This window comes from Vicia villosa, unplaced genomic scaffold, assembly GCF_029867415.1.
Source record: "Vicia villosa cultivar HV-30 ecotype Madison, WI unplaced genomic scaffold, Vvil1.0 ctg.003641F_1_1, whole genome shotgun sequence".
Classification (NCBI taxonomy): Eukaryota; Viridiplantae; Streptophyta; class Magnoliopsida; order Fabales; family Fabaceae; genus Vicia; species Vicia villosa.
The window spans coordinates 89,329-108,398 of record NW_026706259.1 but is presented as its reverse complement, the minus strand read 5'-3'; the positions used below and the strand labels follow the sequence as shown (position 1 = coordinate 108,398).

The following is a 19,070-nucleotide window of genomic DNA, read 5'->3' as shown; positions in this document are numbered from 1 at the left end:
GGTGGATGTTGGTTCATTTTGCTTAATATTAATTGACGATGATGACGTTGTTATATGAATCAAGTGATGCTGATAGTTTGATTTGATACTGGATTGATGACACATTACATTGGTGGATTGAGTTGCAAATCACATGAAATTGTTGCTAATAATATTGTTGATGTTTCTGAATGAAAATTTGTTTTCTTGGAAACTTTGAAGTATAGATATTGTTGTGGGGTCTGTTTTGAAACTTTGCTGTGGTATAGAATTTTAGTGTTGTTTTCATATTGAGGAAATACTATTAGTGTAGAATTTTATGAGGGGATTGGGTCGTTATGTGTTGCTTGCTCATTATTGTGTGACAAATTTTGATAATGACTTTGTGTTGGAGCCTTTAATTGTATTTGAGCAAAGTTAGTTTAATTGACCGTGTTGTTCTGTTCATACTTTGCAGGACCAGGACCGTGCGCTCGTCGGATTTTGAGAATTTTGGGCTTATATTCTGTTGATGATTTAGTTATATGTATATGTTGTAAACATGTGAATTGAACTATATTAATGGTGTATATATTTTATTTTGGATTATAATGGTATTATATTGGTATATAATGGTATATAATGTCCTACCTATGGTTGAAAATATTACAAGTTGAAAATATATTACAGGTCGAAAATAAATATAGGTTGAAAATATTACAGGTTGAAAATAAATATAAATTACAGGTCGAACAGGGAGGCTTAAATTACAGGTTGCACTTTAAAATACTGCATTTAGCAACGACAACGCTTTCAAAAACTCTCTTAAAGGCCTACCTATGAAAGCGCTTTCTAATTAAAAGCGCTGCCTAAGATAAAAAAAAGCATAAAAAAAAAGCGCAACCTACGAGAGCGCTTTTTGGAAAAAGCGCTGCTATAGGGGATGCTACGAGAGCGCTTTTCTGGAAAAAGCGCTGCTATATGGGATGCTACGAAAGCGCTTTTCTGGAAAAAGCGCTGCTATAGGGGATGCTACGAGAGCGCTTTTCTTGAAAAAGCCCTGCTATAGGGGATTCTACGAGAGCGCTTTTGGCGTACCAAAAAGCGCTAACTTTACCTACGGCAATGCTGGCTATGGCAGCGCTTTTAAGTGCTCTAAAAGCCCAAAAAAGCGCTGTAAAAGCTGCTGTTTGGCATAGTGTATTGATCTTCTTCTACGAGCACAGTTGAGATTGTCTCTTCTATGTGACGACTCAAATCCCGAATCTAATTCATCCTTTTGCTTTCTTCCACCAGAATATCTATACTGATCACTAGATTATCGTTATCCAATGAATACAACTTCTATGCATCAGTTGAATGATAACCAATGAACACCATGGCCTGACTTCGATCATCTAGCTTCTTCCATAATTGTTCAGGAATATGCCTGAAACACATTGGTGAAAAAAATCTAAGATGTATGGCATTTGGTTTATGTCCTATCCAAGCCTCATAAGGTATCTTCTCGACCATCTTCTTTGTTAGACATCTGTTTAGAATGTATATTGTTGTTGAAGCAGCTTCACCCTAAAATCCCTTTTTCATATCTTTAGCTCTCAACATGCTCCTCGTCATGTTAGTATACTTCTGTTCTTTCGTTCAACTACACCATTGTGCTGAGGTGTATATGTACAATAACCTCGTGCTCTATATCTTCCTCATTGCATAGAAAATTCTCGAGAAGTGTATTCACCCCCACCATCAGTTCTCAGTTTCTTCAACTTGCATCCAGTTTGTTTATCGACATTCAATTTAAACTTCTTGAATTATGTGAATACCTCACTCTTTCTTTTAATACAATGAATCCACACATATTTGGTGAATTCATCAATGAAAGTTAGGAAATATAAATTACCTCCATTTTACCTTACTTCAAAAGGTCCATACACATTAGAGTGAACTAGCTCCAACTTTTTCTTCGACCTCATAGGAAAGTATTGCTTGAATGCTTTCCTAGCCTGCTTTGCTTTGCAACATTCCTCACACACTTGACTTGGTTCCTTCTCCTGAGGTAAGCCATACACCATTTTCCTCTAGTTGAGCATACCTAAACTTTTGAAGTTTAGATGTGCGTACCTTTGATGCCATAGCCAATTTTTATCTTCTTCTGCAGTCGAAGCAACCTTGGAGGTTTTGTTGTCTATCATTGGTGCCTTCACAATCAATATCTCGTCACCATGGTACACCTTCATTTGATACTTTTCAAGCTTCATGTTGTACCCTTTGGCAAGTAATTGACACATGCTTATCAAGTTACTTGTTATCAAAAGTACATACAACACATTAGTGATGTTGGGCTTTCGATCACCCTTTATCATCACAAATATGTTTCCTTTTCCACCTGATGTGACGTGTCTGCCATTTGAAAACTTTATCACATTCTTAACTTATTCTTCTAACTTAGTGAACCCGTTTTTATTACCACTCATATGGTTACTGCAACCTGAATCCATGTACCACATCTTGGCTTGCTCATTGTTTGACTGAGTGTTAACCATGAGTAGCACATCATTAGAATCACTATCTCCAGCATGTGCTTATTGCACCTCATCGATATCTTTCTCTCGTGCATCCTTCTTTCTTCGACAGTCTCAAGCATAATGACCAAATCCTTGAGAGTTATAATACTGCACCTCGTTCATATCAACTTTCTTCCCAGAATACTTGTTGCCCATGCCTTACTAAGATGAGTCAGGGTGATTATTTGAATTCTTGCTTGACTTCTCATCATTAGCAAGATTATTTCCATGCTTCACCTTCTCTTTCCTAGATTTATTAGTCAATCGTGCTTGTAGTTCCTGTTCAGCCACCTTATCCCTTTCTGAGTTTCTTTGCTTTAACCTCGTCTCACGAGCCTCTAGTGAAGCTTGAAGTTATTCTAAGTTCATCTCAGCTACGGTCTTAGACTCTTCAATGGACACGATAATGTAATCAAAATTTGCAATCAGAGATCTCAACACCTTCTCAATTTGATGCAAATCGTTGATTGATTCACCACAAGCCTTCATCTGATTTGTCAACAACGTCACATGTGAAAAGTATTCCAGGACTAATTCATCTTCCTTCATCTGAGTCATCTCGGAACCCTCTCTCAATGTCTGCAACTTCACCCTTTTCAGTTTTTCATCTCCTTCGTACAAGTTCTTAAACTTGTCTCACGTTCCTTTAGTCTTTTCTTCTTCCATAATATTCTCGAACATGTTAGGATCAACACACTAGTGAATCAAAAACAGCTCTTTTCAACCTTTCTTCCTTTTATCCTTGTGCGCAGCCTTCTGTTCATCATCCACATTCACTTTCAATGTCGGTACTCCATCGTTCACGATTTCAAACACATCTTGAAATCTGAAGTTGACTTTCATTTGCACAACCCACCTCTCGTAGTTCTCACCTTTGAAAATCGGTAGATTTGCTGGAAATTGCGTTCATACTGTTGTTTAGTTTGCCATTACAAATTTTCTCTAAATCGCAACTCGGGCTCTGTGATACCAATTTGTTGGGACAAAAGGGTTTTCAAGAAAGATAAGAGAAAAAGAAGAAGAGAGAAAAGAAAGAAAACTGTATTTTAAAAGTTTATTATTATTGTTAAGTTTGTAGGTATGTATGAAACTATACAAGTCATGCCTATTTATAGGCTATCAATGCCCAGACCCAATCCATACAATTCAAGTCCAAAACATACAACCCAAACCCAAAACATACAAGTTATATTTTGGTTTCGACACAATAGCTAAATGTTGTACTCGACTATGCCAAATACATCTGACTCCTACTACTTCGACTAACTACTTCGACTAACTACTTCGACATAGTCAAATACTAGGTTTTCTACAAACATCGAATTACAACCTCTAACATCCTCAAATAATGTTTCATTATTGATTAAAATATTAATATAGTAAATAATCGTTAGTTGGGTCAGTGGTGATTGTCAATTAACTTGATAGTGAGAATCACTTTTTGATTCCCCGCAACTGCGATTGAGAGGGGGTAGAAACCACTTGACGTTAGAACTGACTCAAATCAGATTAGTCGATTAAGGGGAATGAAACAACTTGATGTCAAAACTAACCATCGAATTAGATTAAACGGTCCAGTAGGTCGGATACGTGTGATTAAAACCAAAAAATGTTAAAATGTTACACAATTTTTTTAAATTTTGAAAAATAATATTATTTTCAATACGAAACTCTTTTTTTTGTTTGCGTAACTTCCATTGTTCTAAGGTTACCATAATCGAAAAGAAAATTATGCACCACTTTGGAATGGGACGGTCAATATATTTTATTTTTATTGAAAATAGTTTCGAGGATATTGAAATTGTAGAAGGTGCTAAATATAAAACTATTTGAGTATCACTAAAGATAATATAAATGAACATTTAAAAGCTTTTAGTATTAAATATAAAGCTCAGGTAGGAATAAGTCACATATTTATGGGACCACATTCCAAGCACGGCAAGTGGGTTGGGACCCAACCCATTTTTTTAGTTTAGAAAATGTCACACATTAATGATACTATTAATTTTTCAAAAGAATAATATAGCTATAGTATTAAAATATTGTTAGTAGTAGTATTTTTTTAACTGAGTATTGATTGCTGGATTTAATATTCCAAAGAAATAATCATATTTTAATGTATGGAGCACTTTTAAGATCTAAGAGAAGAATCACTTAGATAGTGTAGGCCATACAGAATAAATTATTGCAATCTACGTACAAAAATATTATTGATAAAAGTGTTTTTATAACGTCCATAGACTTGCATGGTTTGGTCATATGAGAAGAATAGTTTCTCTTTCACCAATATAAGATAAATTTGATTCCTTAAACATGTGATTAATGATTTGTTACATGATTTATATGTATCAAAATTCATCATTAAAGAAATACTTTTAAAATATGGTCTACATTTTTCTTGAAAAACCAAGAAAATAACAGTCGCATGTAGGCTGGCCAGAAATAAGTCGAGTTGAGTCAAACTTGCCTCAGCTCAGTCGACTCGTTAAGAATTGGCCGAGTTCAAATTTGAGGTCGAGTTTATGATGAATTTTTTTCAGCTCAAATTCGACTCGTTAAGAATTGACCGAATTCGAGTTTATCACGAATTTTTTTTTAACTCAAACTCAACTTGTAAGAAGTTCGCGAACATCTCGGTTCAACTCGTTAGATTTATCTTGTTAGATTCAACTCACTTATTTCATGGATTTAAAAGTAATTATATATATATATATATATATATATATATATATATATATATATATATATATATATATGACATTTTAAATTAATATTTTTAAAATAAAAAATATAGAAATAAAATAAAAATTATAAGATTGGAGTTTATACGATGTTAATTTTAGAATGCACAATTGTTCCCTGTAAGTTAACGAGTTTTTGATTTTCGTCCCTATAAGTGTTTTTTTTATCTGAGTCCCTATATTTCACTTCGCGTTCGTTTTAGTCCCTAAAACAAAACCCGCAAGAAAATTTGCAAGAAAATTCGCAGAAAACCTGCAGATTTTCCTACGAATTTTGACTTTAGGGACTAAACCGCAAATAAAAAGTAAGATATAAGAATTTAGACCCAAAAAAAACTTCAATGGACGAAAATCAAAAACTCGCTCTTACAGGGACCAAAGGTGCATTTAAGCCATCATTTTATTTGTATAATTATTTCTATAAATATTTTGCTCACTTGAGAATATAAATTATCAATTAAAACTATTAGATTAAAAGAAAATATGATACTAAGATTTAGAGAAAATTCTTAAACTTACTCTTAAAGACAATATAATCTCATATATAATCGAATTGACTCATGAACCTAATGAGTCGAACTATGTATAGTTTAAGTTCAGTTCATTTAGTTAATGAACTTAGTTTTTAACTCATATTCAGCTCATAATTTGGTTTATGAACCTAGTTCAACGATTTAATTTTCGAATCGAATTTCGAACTACTTTTCAAATTAATTTGATTCATTGTTAGCCCTAGTTGCATGCGTGGCTTGTTTGTGTATATGTAAACCTCAATAATGTAAAAAAAACAAGTCTATATATAAGTATACTATGAGAATATCATTTTTAGGTGAGAACATGAGAATGAATCTGAAACATTAAATTTTAAAATAATTGCTGCAGATTGTGTGCCATTTTTTCTCTCTTCTCCATAATTTATTTATAATGGAGGATAGAGAAAAAAAAAATGACACATAATCTCCACAATTTATTTTAAAATCGAATAATTCAATTCATTCTCATATTCTCACATAAAAAAGTCATTCTTTTATATATATATATATATATATATATATATATATATATATATATATATATATATATATATATATATATATATATATATATATATATATATATATATATATAAGGGTTGGCACTTAGAATGCTAGGCTGTATATAGCATAGAATTCCACTAGGACACGCAATTTCCATTTTTTATTTGGCTCCATCATTATTATAGTGGAATAAAAATAGTATTTTACGAAATAGTTATGTGTGTATTTGTTTTCATGTACGATTTTCATATATTTTTAAAGAGAAAAGCTAGCTTTACACCAAAATTTACAACTACATCGTATGTATATACGATTTAACACACCTTTTATTTTTTTTAATAATATTTTTTGCCTTAATTTCTGTGCCATGATAAAAATTAGTTTATAAAGGTTATGGGTGTAAATACGGTGTAGAGAATTTGAATGTAAGCATAGCAAAGCTCATTTTTAAATAATGATTTGTGAAAAAAATAACAGCTATTATTTTATAATATGTTCCATCGTTAATTATATTATTGAAAAACAAAAATAATTCACCGACAGAAGAACCTAAGAAGTCAAACAATTTTTTCTACCAACACATCAAAAGAGGAAATTTCAAAGGATTGCTTTTCCTAAAAGGTGAATTCCACTTGTACTTTGAAATTTGAGGATAATCATTAAGTATCTCAAGACTTTTCCTAATTCTCAGATTGAGTTTGAGGGATAACTTTTCTTTTTTCATTTTGGGGAATTTAACCTATTTTTCATCATAGGTAGCGTAAATGTTAGCTAATATTGAAATTCTTTTACATGAATGTTTAATCAAGTAAGGCAAATGATCCGGAGCCAAGGGAAGACAGAAGACTACCATCGTTCAATGCTATGTAATCAAAAGAGAGAAAGTATATTTATATATCATTTGTTAAGAAACTAAGAAAAGTCTAAAGCACCAATAAGAAAAAGACGTTACATCTCCATCCAAAATTTTAATATAATAGGTATATGGATCTCTTCTATTATAAATCTTTTTTTTAGTAAACAAGATTTTATATAAACCGGAGAATAAAGGGTTCTCCAACCTGTTTACAAAAGGAAAGGCGAACGCCCAACAACAAAAATTACAACCCAATTATGATTACGATAAGAACCGTAACGGCTCTTTCACAAAATCGTAATAAGAATAATTGGAGTGGGTAATATCTCCACAAAAAGACCACCTCCAAGCCAAAATTTTGATGTTCCAAACCAAATCATCAAAATTCCAAACCTCTTCCAGAAAACAAACCCCATTCCTACCTAACCAAATAGTCCACGTCGTCGCCAACCAAATGACATCTACTTTCTTTACCTTCTTTGATATACAAAATGAGTGTCAATCCATAAAACTCGACAAGCTCTCTTTTTCCTCTATCCCACCCTTTCCTATCCACCCCGCTATATTCCTCCATATATTCTTTACAAAAGAGCAAGAAAAAAAGAATGATCTCTATTTTCCAAATCCATCCTACAAAAGGAGCACTTTAAATTATTAAGAGAAAAAGGAATACCTCGTTGCACCAAGAGGTCTTTTGTTGGAAGCCTATTAGCAAGAAGCCTCCAAGCAAAAGCTTTAATCTTGAAAGGAACCTCCGACTTCCAAACCAACCCCTTCGCCTCATGAAATCTACAAAGAGGACCGAAAGGCGTGCGATTGCTAGCATACCCCTCATAACACGATGCTACCGAAAAACCTTCACCACGATTGAGCACCCACTCCACTCCATCCTTATCCGCCCCCAAATTCCCAAACGCCACCAACAAATTCCTTAACTCCCCCCATTCGGCCATAATTGTAACGTTAGACAACAAATGCTCTGCAATACCATGATCCCCCCATATCCACTTACAATCCACCCAACCACCCATCGAGGCTACCGACACCCCTTTCAAAGCCGAGACCTCAAAGAGAGCCGGAAACTCATCCTTCAAAACCTTCCCATCCAACCAAACCACATCCCAAAATGGAGTATTAAACCCATTATGGGTTAAAAACCTACAAAAAGAAACAAACGGGTCAAAGAAAAAATCGGTCCCAATTTTCAACATATCCTACCACCAAAAGGACGCCCTCCTCATATCTTTGGAAGCAACGTCACCTCCCAAAATCTTCACCGAAGGATCACCATAACGAGCTTTTAAGATCTTAAAACAAAGAGAATCCACCCCTTGGATAATCTTCCATCTCCACTTGCTCAAAAGAGCCACATTGAAATCCTTAATATTTTTCACTCCTATTCCCCCCTTCTCAAAAGGTTGAGTTACATCATTCCATCTAATCCAATGAATACACCTCTTCTCATCCCCTCCTCCCCAAAGAAAACTACTTTGTATTCTCGTAATCTCCTTCACCACCTTCTTCCGCATCATGTAGAAGGACATAATAAAAACGGTTAGAGAACTCAAAATAGATTTCAATAAAGTTATTCTACCGCCTAAATTAAGGAACCTATTTTTCCACCCTACCAACCGATTTTTCATTTTGGAAATAAGCGGCACAATTTAATTTCCTCATCTTCCGCGGCACAATTATCATCTTTCTTCTCAACATCATTGTTTTCAACTTCCTCATTACTGCCTTTCTGACCAGTTCTAGTTACCATTGCTTTACAATGCTCTTTCGGATTCTCTTGAGTGTTGGCGGAGAATGTTGCATTCGACTGATTAGCCGCAATTTGTTTAGCAAGTTGCCCCACTTGAGTTTCTAAATTTTTAATTGCTGCATCCTGGTTTTTCTGGTTTTTCATTGACATCTGCATGAAATGCGTCATAGTTTCTTCCAACTTAGACGGTCCTCCTTGTTGTTGTGGTGGCGGTTGAGTGTAAGGTTGAAATGTTTGTTGTTGGTATCCTTGATTGTTAGGTCTTTGTTGATAACCTTGATTGTTATTCCTTGGTGGATAACCCTGTTGATACGGTGGATGATTCGGATATTGATTCTGCCTTTGTCCTTGGTTGTTGTTCATGTAATTCACTTCTTCTTCCAAGACTGGTGGGCAAAATCCTGTTTGATGATCTCCCTTGCATAGCTCACACTTAGCAACTTGGTAGGAATTTGAAACTCCATTCAGCTCTTTAATTTGTTGTGGTAGTTTGGACATTTGTTGTGTCAAAAGCTCCACTTGTGAAGTTAGCAATTTGTTTTGAGCCAACAGAGCATCACTATTAGTTAGCTCTAACAATCCAGGTTTCTTATCTCTGACAGTTCGATCATGATTGCCCTGCGGTCATTTAGAGCCATTCGCTCAATTATTTGAGTCGCTTCAATAGATGTTTTGGACATTAGTGAGCCACCAGCTGTGGCATCCAAAAGTGTCTTGTTTGTGGGTGTGAGACCGTTGCGGAACATGTGAATTTGATCAACTTCTGCAAAACCGTGTCCCTTGCATTTCCTCAGCATAGCTTTATATCTTTCCCAAGCTTCATTCAGTGATTCATTACTACCTTGAGAGAATACCGCAATTGCTGTTTTTGCATCAAAGAATCGGTTTTGAGAGTAAAACCGTTCCAAGAATTTTTCTTCCAAGGTATTCCAATCAGTCATTACTGCTTCGGGTTGATGTAGATACCAATCTTTAGCCTTTGATAGCAAGGAATGTGGGAACAACCTTTTGAACAATGTCTCTTCATCCTCTTGAGCTACACCTGTAGTACCTGTTAACTCATAAAATCGAGTAAGATGCGTGTATGGGTCTTCATGGTCCAATCCGGCGAAAGGACTTGCACAAATGAGCTGTAGAATACCGGTCTTCAATTCAGATGTCCGCCCGTTGGCGGCAGTCCTCGCGAATTATGGATTAAGGCGAGGACTATTTGCGCATGGAGCTGTGGCGGCCATGTTTACAACAGTGTGTTGTATGATGGCTTCTTGCTCTTATTCAAATAGTTCGTGAAAGTAAAGTCCGTCAGACGACTCGTCAATGGTTTCTAATGATTGTGACGAAGTCGCAGTTGCGCTGTCTCTTGCCTTTGCTATGTTTTCTCTTCTTCGTGTTTTGCTATTCGATCTCCTAGCGGTCCTTTCGATCTCGGGATCAAAAAGAAGTTGATCACTGGAAACCTTGCTGCGCATACACTAATTCTGCAAAAACTAACAAACACGTGAAACAACCAGATTAATGAAAGTAAACTCAAAATAAAAGCTATTGCAATGCGTGCAATATTGACACAGTCCCCGGCAACGGCGCCAATTTGTTGAAAGTATTTTGGGTAAATATTTTCTAATATATCGTATCCACAAAGACAGAATCAATAGTACTGCCGTTCTATAGCCAAATTATAATGAGTGGTAAAGAGCATTGGTTTTGATTATTTAGTCTAAAAGTGCGTATAAGAAAGTAATAATTAATTGACCAAAAGCTTAAAGAATGAGTAACAATGGTGATGAATATGTTGAGTTCTAGGGTTCATCAACCTATTCGTGTAACACCCTTCTAAAACAAGGGTGCCACAATTAAGAAAATAATGAAAACCATAAGTCGTTCGTCATGCTTTATTAGGAACGATTCACAAATTATCAAAATACATCATCGACACAGCGGAATGTCATTCAATGGTATCGTAAAACATCACCAAACATAAACCAAACGATACATAATCCAACAATAAAATAGAGTATCATAAATAACTCTTAAGTCTATCGTTCCCCAGTGTTACAAATCAGAGCATGACTCGAAACGGACTACGGACTAGCCTATGAGCTATCCTCACCAAACTAAGATGGCGCTACTCCTTAATCTGAAAATATCAACATGTAAGGGTGAGTCTCATTCGAATTAACAAGTATTATACAGTCATAAGTAATAAAACATCATAGCATTATCATTCACCCAATCACGACATGTATTCAGATTCATAACAACTGATCAAGCACCAAACACAAACACATCACCAAGTATAATGCACAATCGTTTGATCATACTATGTTATCATGCACATGAATGACTGACACTATGCATGTGGTACCCATCCAACCGATCTTTCATCATTTAGATACAATCAAACCGGCACAAATTCCACACAATGGGAATTATGCCCACCATCTGATCCACAACGTCACCGGGATCCATCACCAAAATGCATATGAATGAATGTTCACATATGACATACTTACAACATCACGGATCCGATGCTTCGCATCGTCTCATTACAACTCACCATTTCATCACCAATAAGCATGCACATGTATTAACAATCATTCAGTCATATCACATATAATAATGTCAAAACACCACCCAATCAATTGAAATTCAAGTGGCTACACTACCACAACAACAACACATTGTTACATTCACACATATATGTACACAGTGATATAGTCCATTAATTAAATTAAATCACCATTTAAAATCAAATAGGACTACTATCCATTTCATCAACTCATCACATAAAGCTTTAAATTAGATTCGCAACGCTCAAAACGGCGCTCAAAACGGATGTATGGTTTGAAAGTTATGCCCTTTAGAAAATCTGTCAAAAATTTGCTGCCATGCGTCGACGCAAATCCCCCTTCAGGTCGACGCATTGGATTTTCTGTCTCCCTCGGGTATGCGCACGCTGACCCTATAGGTCGACGCATGCTGTCACCCAGGTTGACGCAAACTGATACTTAGGTCGACGCATCCTGACGCTTAGGTCGACTCATTCATCGCAGATGCAGAATGTTTCTGCGATTTCAACAAGTTTCTCCTCCCAATTTCATCCAAATCGCACCAAAACAGTCTCATACCAAAAACATCATCAAATAACATATTATAACACAAATATAACACGTTTAGAAGTCATTTAACTCCAAACCACTCATCAAATTCATCAATTGCATCAAATCAACATAAACAACCTAAATCCCCAAAACCCCAAAAACCAAAACATGCAATCGAATCAAAAAACAATCCTAATCAGTTCACTACCCCTGATTATATAATAATCACTAACCCGAAGAGTCCCCCTTTACCTCTAGAGTCGAATCTTTGAAGGTCCTCTTCTTCTTCTTCTTCTTCTTCTTCTTCTCCTTTTCACGTATTTCCTCTCTTCTTAGACTTCTCTTTTGCCTCTAATTTCTTCCTTTTCCAATTTCCCTTATTTTATGAAAAATATAAAATATCTCAATAAGGCTTACATAGTTAACACCTCCCTTTTGCTAACCACTACATTAAGCCCAATTGTTTATTTTCTACAATATTCTTCACTAATTCACCAAAAATGCCAATTAATCCAATTAAATAATTTAAAATTTAATTAAATTAAATAATGGAAATATGGGGTGTTACAACTCTCCCCCACTAAAAGAGTTTTCGTCCTCGAAAACATACCTCAAACGAAGAGTTCGGGATAAGAGTCCTTCATCTGACTCTCCAGCTCCCAAGTAACATTCCCACCTGCTGCTCCTCCCCAAGCCACTCGAACTAAAGCTATTTCCTTACCACGCAGTTGCTTCAACTTCCGATCCTCAATTCTCATAGGCAAGGCTTCAACTGTCAAATTGTCTTTCACTTGCACATCATCCACTTGGATTACATGGGACGGATCCGCAATGTATTTCCTCAATTGAGACACATGAAATACGCCATGTAAATTTGCAAGTGTCGGTGGTAAAGCAATACGATAGGCCACCTCTCCTGCTCTTTCCGTAATCTGAAATGGACCAATAAAACGCGGCGTCAACTTCCTTGACTTTAGTGCTTGACCAACACCCGTCGTAGGAGTCACTCTCAGAAACACATGATATCCCTCTTGAAATTCAAGTGTCCTTCGTCTCTTATCATGATAGCTTTTCTGACGACTCTGAGAAGCTTTCATCTTCTCCTGAATCATTCTAATCTTTTTTGTCGTCTCTTGAACAATCTCCGGTCCAATCACCGCACTTTCACCAGATTCATACCAACACAATGGTATCCTACACCTCCTACTGTAACACCCGGAATTTAATTATTTATTTAATTAAATTGTATAAGGAAATTATTTGTTGGAATTAGTCGAAGTTAGAATTATTGGCATTATTATAAGAGGCGTAATTGGAATTATACGTTGTGTTGGGCGGATAAATTAATGATCGAGAAATTAGTCGGTTTAATCGGAGAATAATATTAGAGATAATATTACTATAATGGACTATTATTAATTTAAGTTGATTTAAGCCGTAGAGAATGATATTGAATATGTTGAGTTGGTGGTTCGGATGATTTATTTTATAGTCGGTAGTTAATCAGTTTGGTGGAGAGAAATAATAATAGAATTAATATTATGGATTATGAGAGTGTTTTATTTAAGTGGGCTTAGACGTTGCGTTGGTGATAGTAATCATGGGGGTGTTAATTAGTAAGCCCAAATGAAGATTATAATTATAATAATAATTATAATAAAATAAAGGAAATAAGAAGAGAAGTTAGGTCTCAATAAACGTGGAGAAAGAAGAAAAGTTGGAGAAAGAGGAGAGGTGAAGAAGAGAGCCATGGCGGAAGAGAAAAGCTAGAGGAAGTCCAATTTTCACAGCAAGTTTCTGCAGTGAGACACCTTAGTAAAACGGACGTTTCTCCCAATCCAACCGTTAGATCGTCGCGGTTCTTGGACACAACGTTCCAGACTCGTAGAGGTAACTTCTGACCGGAGCGATTTTCGTTTTGATGATTTTAAGTCCGTCTGACAAAGCGATTTCCGAACAGGTTTTTGGTGCGTCTTTGCACGTTGTTAGAAAAGACTTTCGGAGAAAAGTTGGAAGCGGAGGCATAAGCTATGGCAACCGGGAGAGTAAAGAAATCTCATATCCAAGGTAAGGGTGGGGTTCTAGCTCTATAAACGGGATTATGATGAATGGTATGTGGGGGTTATGGTTGTATGATTGCCTCTGTTTTGTGTGTTGTGATTGTATCGTTGAATGTTGAAATTGATTGACGTTGGTGAATAAGGTTATAAAAGTTCAATCAATGGTTGTGGGAAATTAACCTAGGGTTTATAATTATTATTATTGAGGAATTAGTTGTAGAAAATTTCTAGATGTTGGTGGAGTATAACTATAATATTGCTACGTTCCTGTGATGGTCGAAATCGAATTGTACTGGAATTGAAGGAAGAAAATTGAGTTTTAATTTTGTTGGAAGATGCTGTCAGCGTAGGTAAGCGCTAAGGTTTGGACGCGGCGCCAACTGAAGGTTTTTGTGGTGTTCGCGGCGCAAAGAGAGGTCTGTGACGCGTGCTATACGAGTTTTAGAAATATGTTTTGATTTCTGCCTGTTGATGTTTTATGTTGGTTGTTGGGATCAAGCCTTAGTAGGATTAACTTGAGAAGAATTATAATTATTATTAGTGAAGAAATTGGTTTAAATTAATTAGAATATTATACCGTTGGAATTAATTAATTTAATTAGTAGAAATTATAGTGATGATTCTTAGTGATGAGATATGTAGTTAATGGATTAAGTTGTATAAAGATGGAATTGGTGTGAAGAAGAAATAGCAGTAGTAATAACGATGACATATGTAACAGGCTGAATTAGTAGCATAATTGGAATTAATAATAGAATCAACGAATAGTAGAATTTGAATTAGAATGATAAGAATTGTTGGTAGTAGATTAATTAATAAATTGAAGAATTAGTACCTAGATGTTTAGGGGCTGTTTTGTAATGATTAAGTTGATGCAATTGATGTATGTTTAAGTTGTTGTTTTCGTTGTTGTTGTTCTGGTTGTTGTTGTTGATACGTTGATTAAGTTGCAGGTCTTATGACCAATGTTGTTTAAGTTATTGATGATGCGTTGATTAAGTTGCAGGTCTTAGGACCAAGGTTGATTAAGTTGTTTGCGGTTGATGCATTGTTGTGGTGACGTTGTAGTTGTTGTTATTGTTGCATGCATACATTTGCATATTACGTTGGCCTGGATTGGAAAAATGTTTAAGTTGGCCTTGACGGCACCTGTTTAAGTTGGCCTTGATGGCACCATGTTGAAAAGTTGAAGGCTTATGCCTTGGCCTTAATGGCACCACGTTGAAGGCTTACGCCTTATTGAAATGCCTCGATAACCTGGCATATGTTTAAGTTTGGAGTTCTGCTCCAATGGTACCACATGCATTTGCACAGTTGAGTCGCATTTGAAGTTGTTGTTGTTATTACGTTGTTGTTGTTGTTGTTATTGTTATAAGTTGTTGTTGTTATACTTGTTGCTGATAATTGTTATTATACTTGTTGTTGATAAATAATTATTATAACCGTTGTTGCTATTTGTTATTATAACTGTTGTTTGAATAAGTATGAAGTGGTGAAATTGTATGATCTAATCTTAATATATTATTTATCATACGCTTGTTTATATTGTTGGATATCTCACCCTTCTGAATGATGTTTCCCTTCCATGGGAAATGGACAGGTACTCAAGAATAGCTATGGAAAACGAAGTATTTTTATGAAGTCTTTAGTTACTATTAGTTCGAGTTGGGTCTTGCTCTGATACGTAGCACTCGGGGGATGAACGATTGTCTTTTAATTGTTGTTATAACTATAAGTTGTTAACTTTTAAGTGGAATTTATGAAGTAATATGATGTTGGTGAAGTTGTTTTAGTTTAATAAAAATATTATGCGAAGTGAAGTTGAATAATTGATATTATTATTAATAAAAGTTGTTTTATTTTTTTAAAAGAGTAAACAGGTTTTATCGGTTCATCCGAGTTATGTGCTATGTATCTATGATATATGTGATTAAGTTGTTTGTTGTTTTACGTTGAATGTGACATCCCAATTGTATGTTGAATTTCCGCACTCTGATTTTATTAAATATTCGTTGGGTAGATTTGGGGTGTTACAATTGGTATCAGAGCAGGTCGGTCCGTCTGGCCAGAGTCGTCTAATGTTGTTTATTCCTCTGTACGCGACAAGTGTGTGAAACACTGTCAGTACTTGTTGTTTTCTGGTTGTTGCAGGTATTAGTTTGAGCGAACTGGGGGAGAAGCGTTGCTTCTCAGATGTGTTTTAGTGGGAAGTTGCAGAGAGGATTGTTATCTTGGTGTTTCGGAAACTGAAGTTCACCGAAAGAATTGGCTCTCGAGTTATAAAAAGTTTGGGAGCGAGGAGTTATGTTAAGGACTGTTTGGAAAGTGATTAAGTTGGAGAGAATGAGTTTTTGAGTGAAATTTCCGTAAGCAAAACGCAGGAAAATTTCTGAATCGTTGTGAAACTTCGAAAATTCATAACTGGAGTTCTGGACGTCCGATTTGAGTCCCGTTTGAAGCGTTGGAAAGATAACGAGATGAATTTTCTTATAAAAATAGTGGCAGCATCTGTAACAAATTTATTGGTGGCAGGATTATGTTGGAAAGAAATGAAATTGTCCGTTTGAGTAGATATCTTGTCAACTGTTGACGAAGGGACAATGATTAAGTGTAGGATTATTGTAGATCTTGTTATGGATTGTTAGTAAGTAATTATAGGAGTTGTTGCAATTGTTAGAAGTACGAAGAGCATAACTTCAAGAATGAGGAGTGCTGATGATGATAGCACAAGGGAATTTTGTTCTGATAGTATCACAAGGCGTGTGGTAGTATGAAGTCGTAAGACGTCGGTGTTAGCGGATTCAGATGGTTTTGCAGATGTTGAACTATGATTCTTTTGGTGGTGTAAGTGCAATTTCTGAAGGAACATTTTGTAGTTGGTAATAATGGTTATACTCCATTACGATTGTCGGATATTTATTGACAAATTAAGGACTTGATCACCCTTAATCTCTTGTTGATAGTAGACGGAATTGTATTGGGTGTTATAGACTTATTATACTATCTCGATGATGTAGAAAGCGGTTAATGTTGAGGAAAAAAAAACTGAGGCTCGGGTAAAGCTTGTAAATTATAAGTTGATAGAAACTCTAATGAGGACGGTGAATTAAGATGGATGATCAGAGTTGCGCAGCTGAAGCGTGATGTGCCAGAGTGTTGTGTTTCCTTGTAAATAGTTCTAATTGAAATAGGATTTCTTGTAAGTCATTGGTCAATGATGAGTTGAGTGGTTATCGGTCAAGTTATGTTGTCAGATTAGTATTATAATAATTTAGTCGTTGTTGCAGTAATGTTGTTGTTGGTTACCGTAGGTGGTGAATGATATCCTGAGATATCATGAAGTTGATTAAATTGGTTACTTTGAGGTTATTATGGGAGTGACCTGACTAAATGATGATGTGGAATGAAGTTGAGGTTGGAGTTGGTGGATAGAATTTTCGAGGACGAAAATATTCTAAGTGGGGGAGAGTTGTAACACCCGGAATTTAATTATTTATTTAATTAAATTGTATAAGGAAATTATTTGTTGGAATTAGTCGAAGTTAGAATTATTGGCATTATTATAAGAGGCGTAATTGGAATTATACGTTGTGTTGGGCGGATAAATTAATGATCGAGAAATTAGTCGGTTTAATCGGAGAATAATATTAGAGATAATATTACTATAATGGACTATTATTAATTTAAGTTGATTTAAGCCGTAGAGAATGATATTGAATATGTTGAGTTGGTGGTTCGGATGATTTATTTTATAGTCGGTAGTTAGTCAGTTTGGTGGAGAGAAATAATAATAGAATTAATATTATGGATTATGAGAGTGTTTTATTTAAGTGGGCTTAGACGTTGCGTTGGTGATAGTAATCATGGGGGTGTTAATTAGTAAGCCCAAATGAAGATTATAATTATAATAATAATTATAATAAAATAAAGGAAATAAGAAGAGAAGTTAGGTCTCAATAAACGTGGAGAAAGAAGAAAAGTTGGAGAAAGAGGAGAGGTGAAGAAGAGAGCCATGGCGGAAGAGAAAAGCTAGAGGAAGTCCAATTTTCGCAGCAAGTTTCTGCAGTGAGACACCTTAGTAAAACGGACGTTTCTCCCAATCCAACCGTTAGATCGTCGCGGTTCTTGGACACAACGTTCCAGACTCGTAGAGGTAACTTCTGACCGGAGCGATTTTCGTTTTGATGATTTTAAGTCCGTCTGACAAAGCGATTTCCGAACAGGTTTTTGGTGCGTCTTTGCACGTTGTTAGAAAAGACTTTCGGAGAAAAGTTGGAAGCGGAGGCATAAGCTATGGCAACCGGGAGAGTAAAGAAATCTCATATCCAAGGTAAGGGTGGGGTTCTAGCTCTATAAACGGGATTATGATGAATGGTATGTGGGGGTTATGGTTGTATGATTGCCTCTGTTTTGTGTGTTGTGATTGTATCGTTGAATGTTGAAATTGATTGACGTTGGTGAATAAGGTTATAAAAGTTCAATCAATGGTTGTGGGAAATTAACCTAGGGTTTATAATTATTATTATTGAGGAATTAGTTGTAGAAAATTTCTAGATGTTGGTGGAGTATAACTATAATATTGCTACGTTCCTGTGATGGTCGAAATCGAATTGTACTGGAATTGAAGGAAGAAAATTGAGTTTTAATTTTGTTGGAAGATGCTGTCAGCGTAGGTAAGCGCTAAGGTTTGGACGCGGCGCCAACTGAAGGTTTTTGTGGTGTTCGCGGCGCAAAGAGAGGTCTGTGACGCGTGCTATACGAGTTTTAGAAATATGTTTTGATTTCTGCCTGTTGATGTTTTATGTTGGTTGTTGGGATCAAGCCTTAGTAGGATTAACTTGAGAAGAATTATAATTATTATTAGTGAAGAAATTGGTTTAAATTAATTAGAATATTATACCGTTGGAATTAATTAATTTAATTAGTAGAAATTATAGTGATGATTCTTAGTGATGAGATATGTAGTTAATGGATTAAGTTGTATAAAGATGGAA

General features: G+C 35.5%; 1 protein-coding gene across 1 annotated transcript in view; it reads right to left on the bottom strand.

Annotated features, from left to right (window-relative positions):
• Positions 1 to 8,792: 8,792 nt before the first annotated feature.
• LOC131641299 (uncharacterized) overlaps positions 8,793 to 19,070 on the bottom strand; it is a 30,681-nt gene continuing 20,403 nt past the window's right edge. Inside the window, exon 5 of the mRNA XM_058911602.1 lies at positions 8,793 to 9,221. Coding sequence (XP_058767585.1) covers positions 8,793 to 9,221 — 429 coding nt within the window. The remainder of the gene's footprint in view (positions 9,222 to 19,070) is intronic.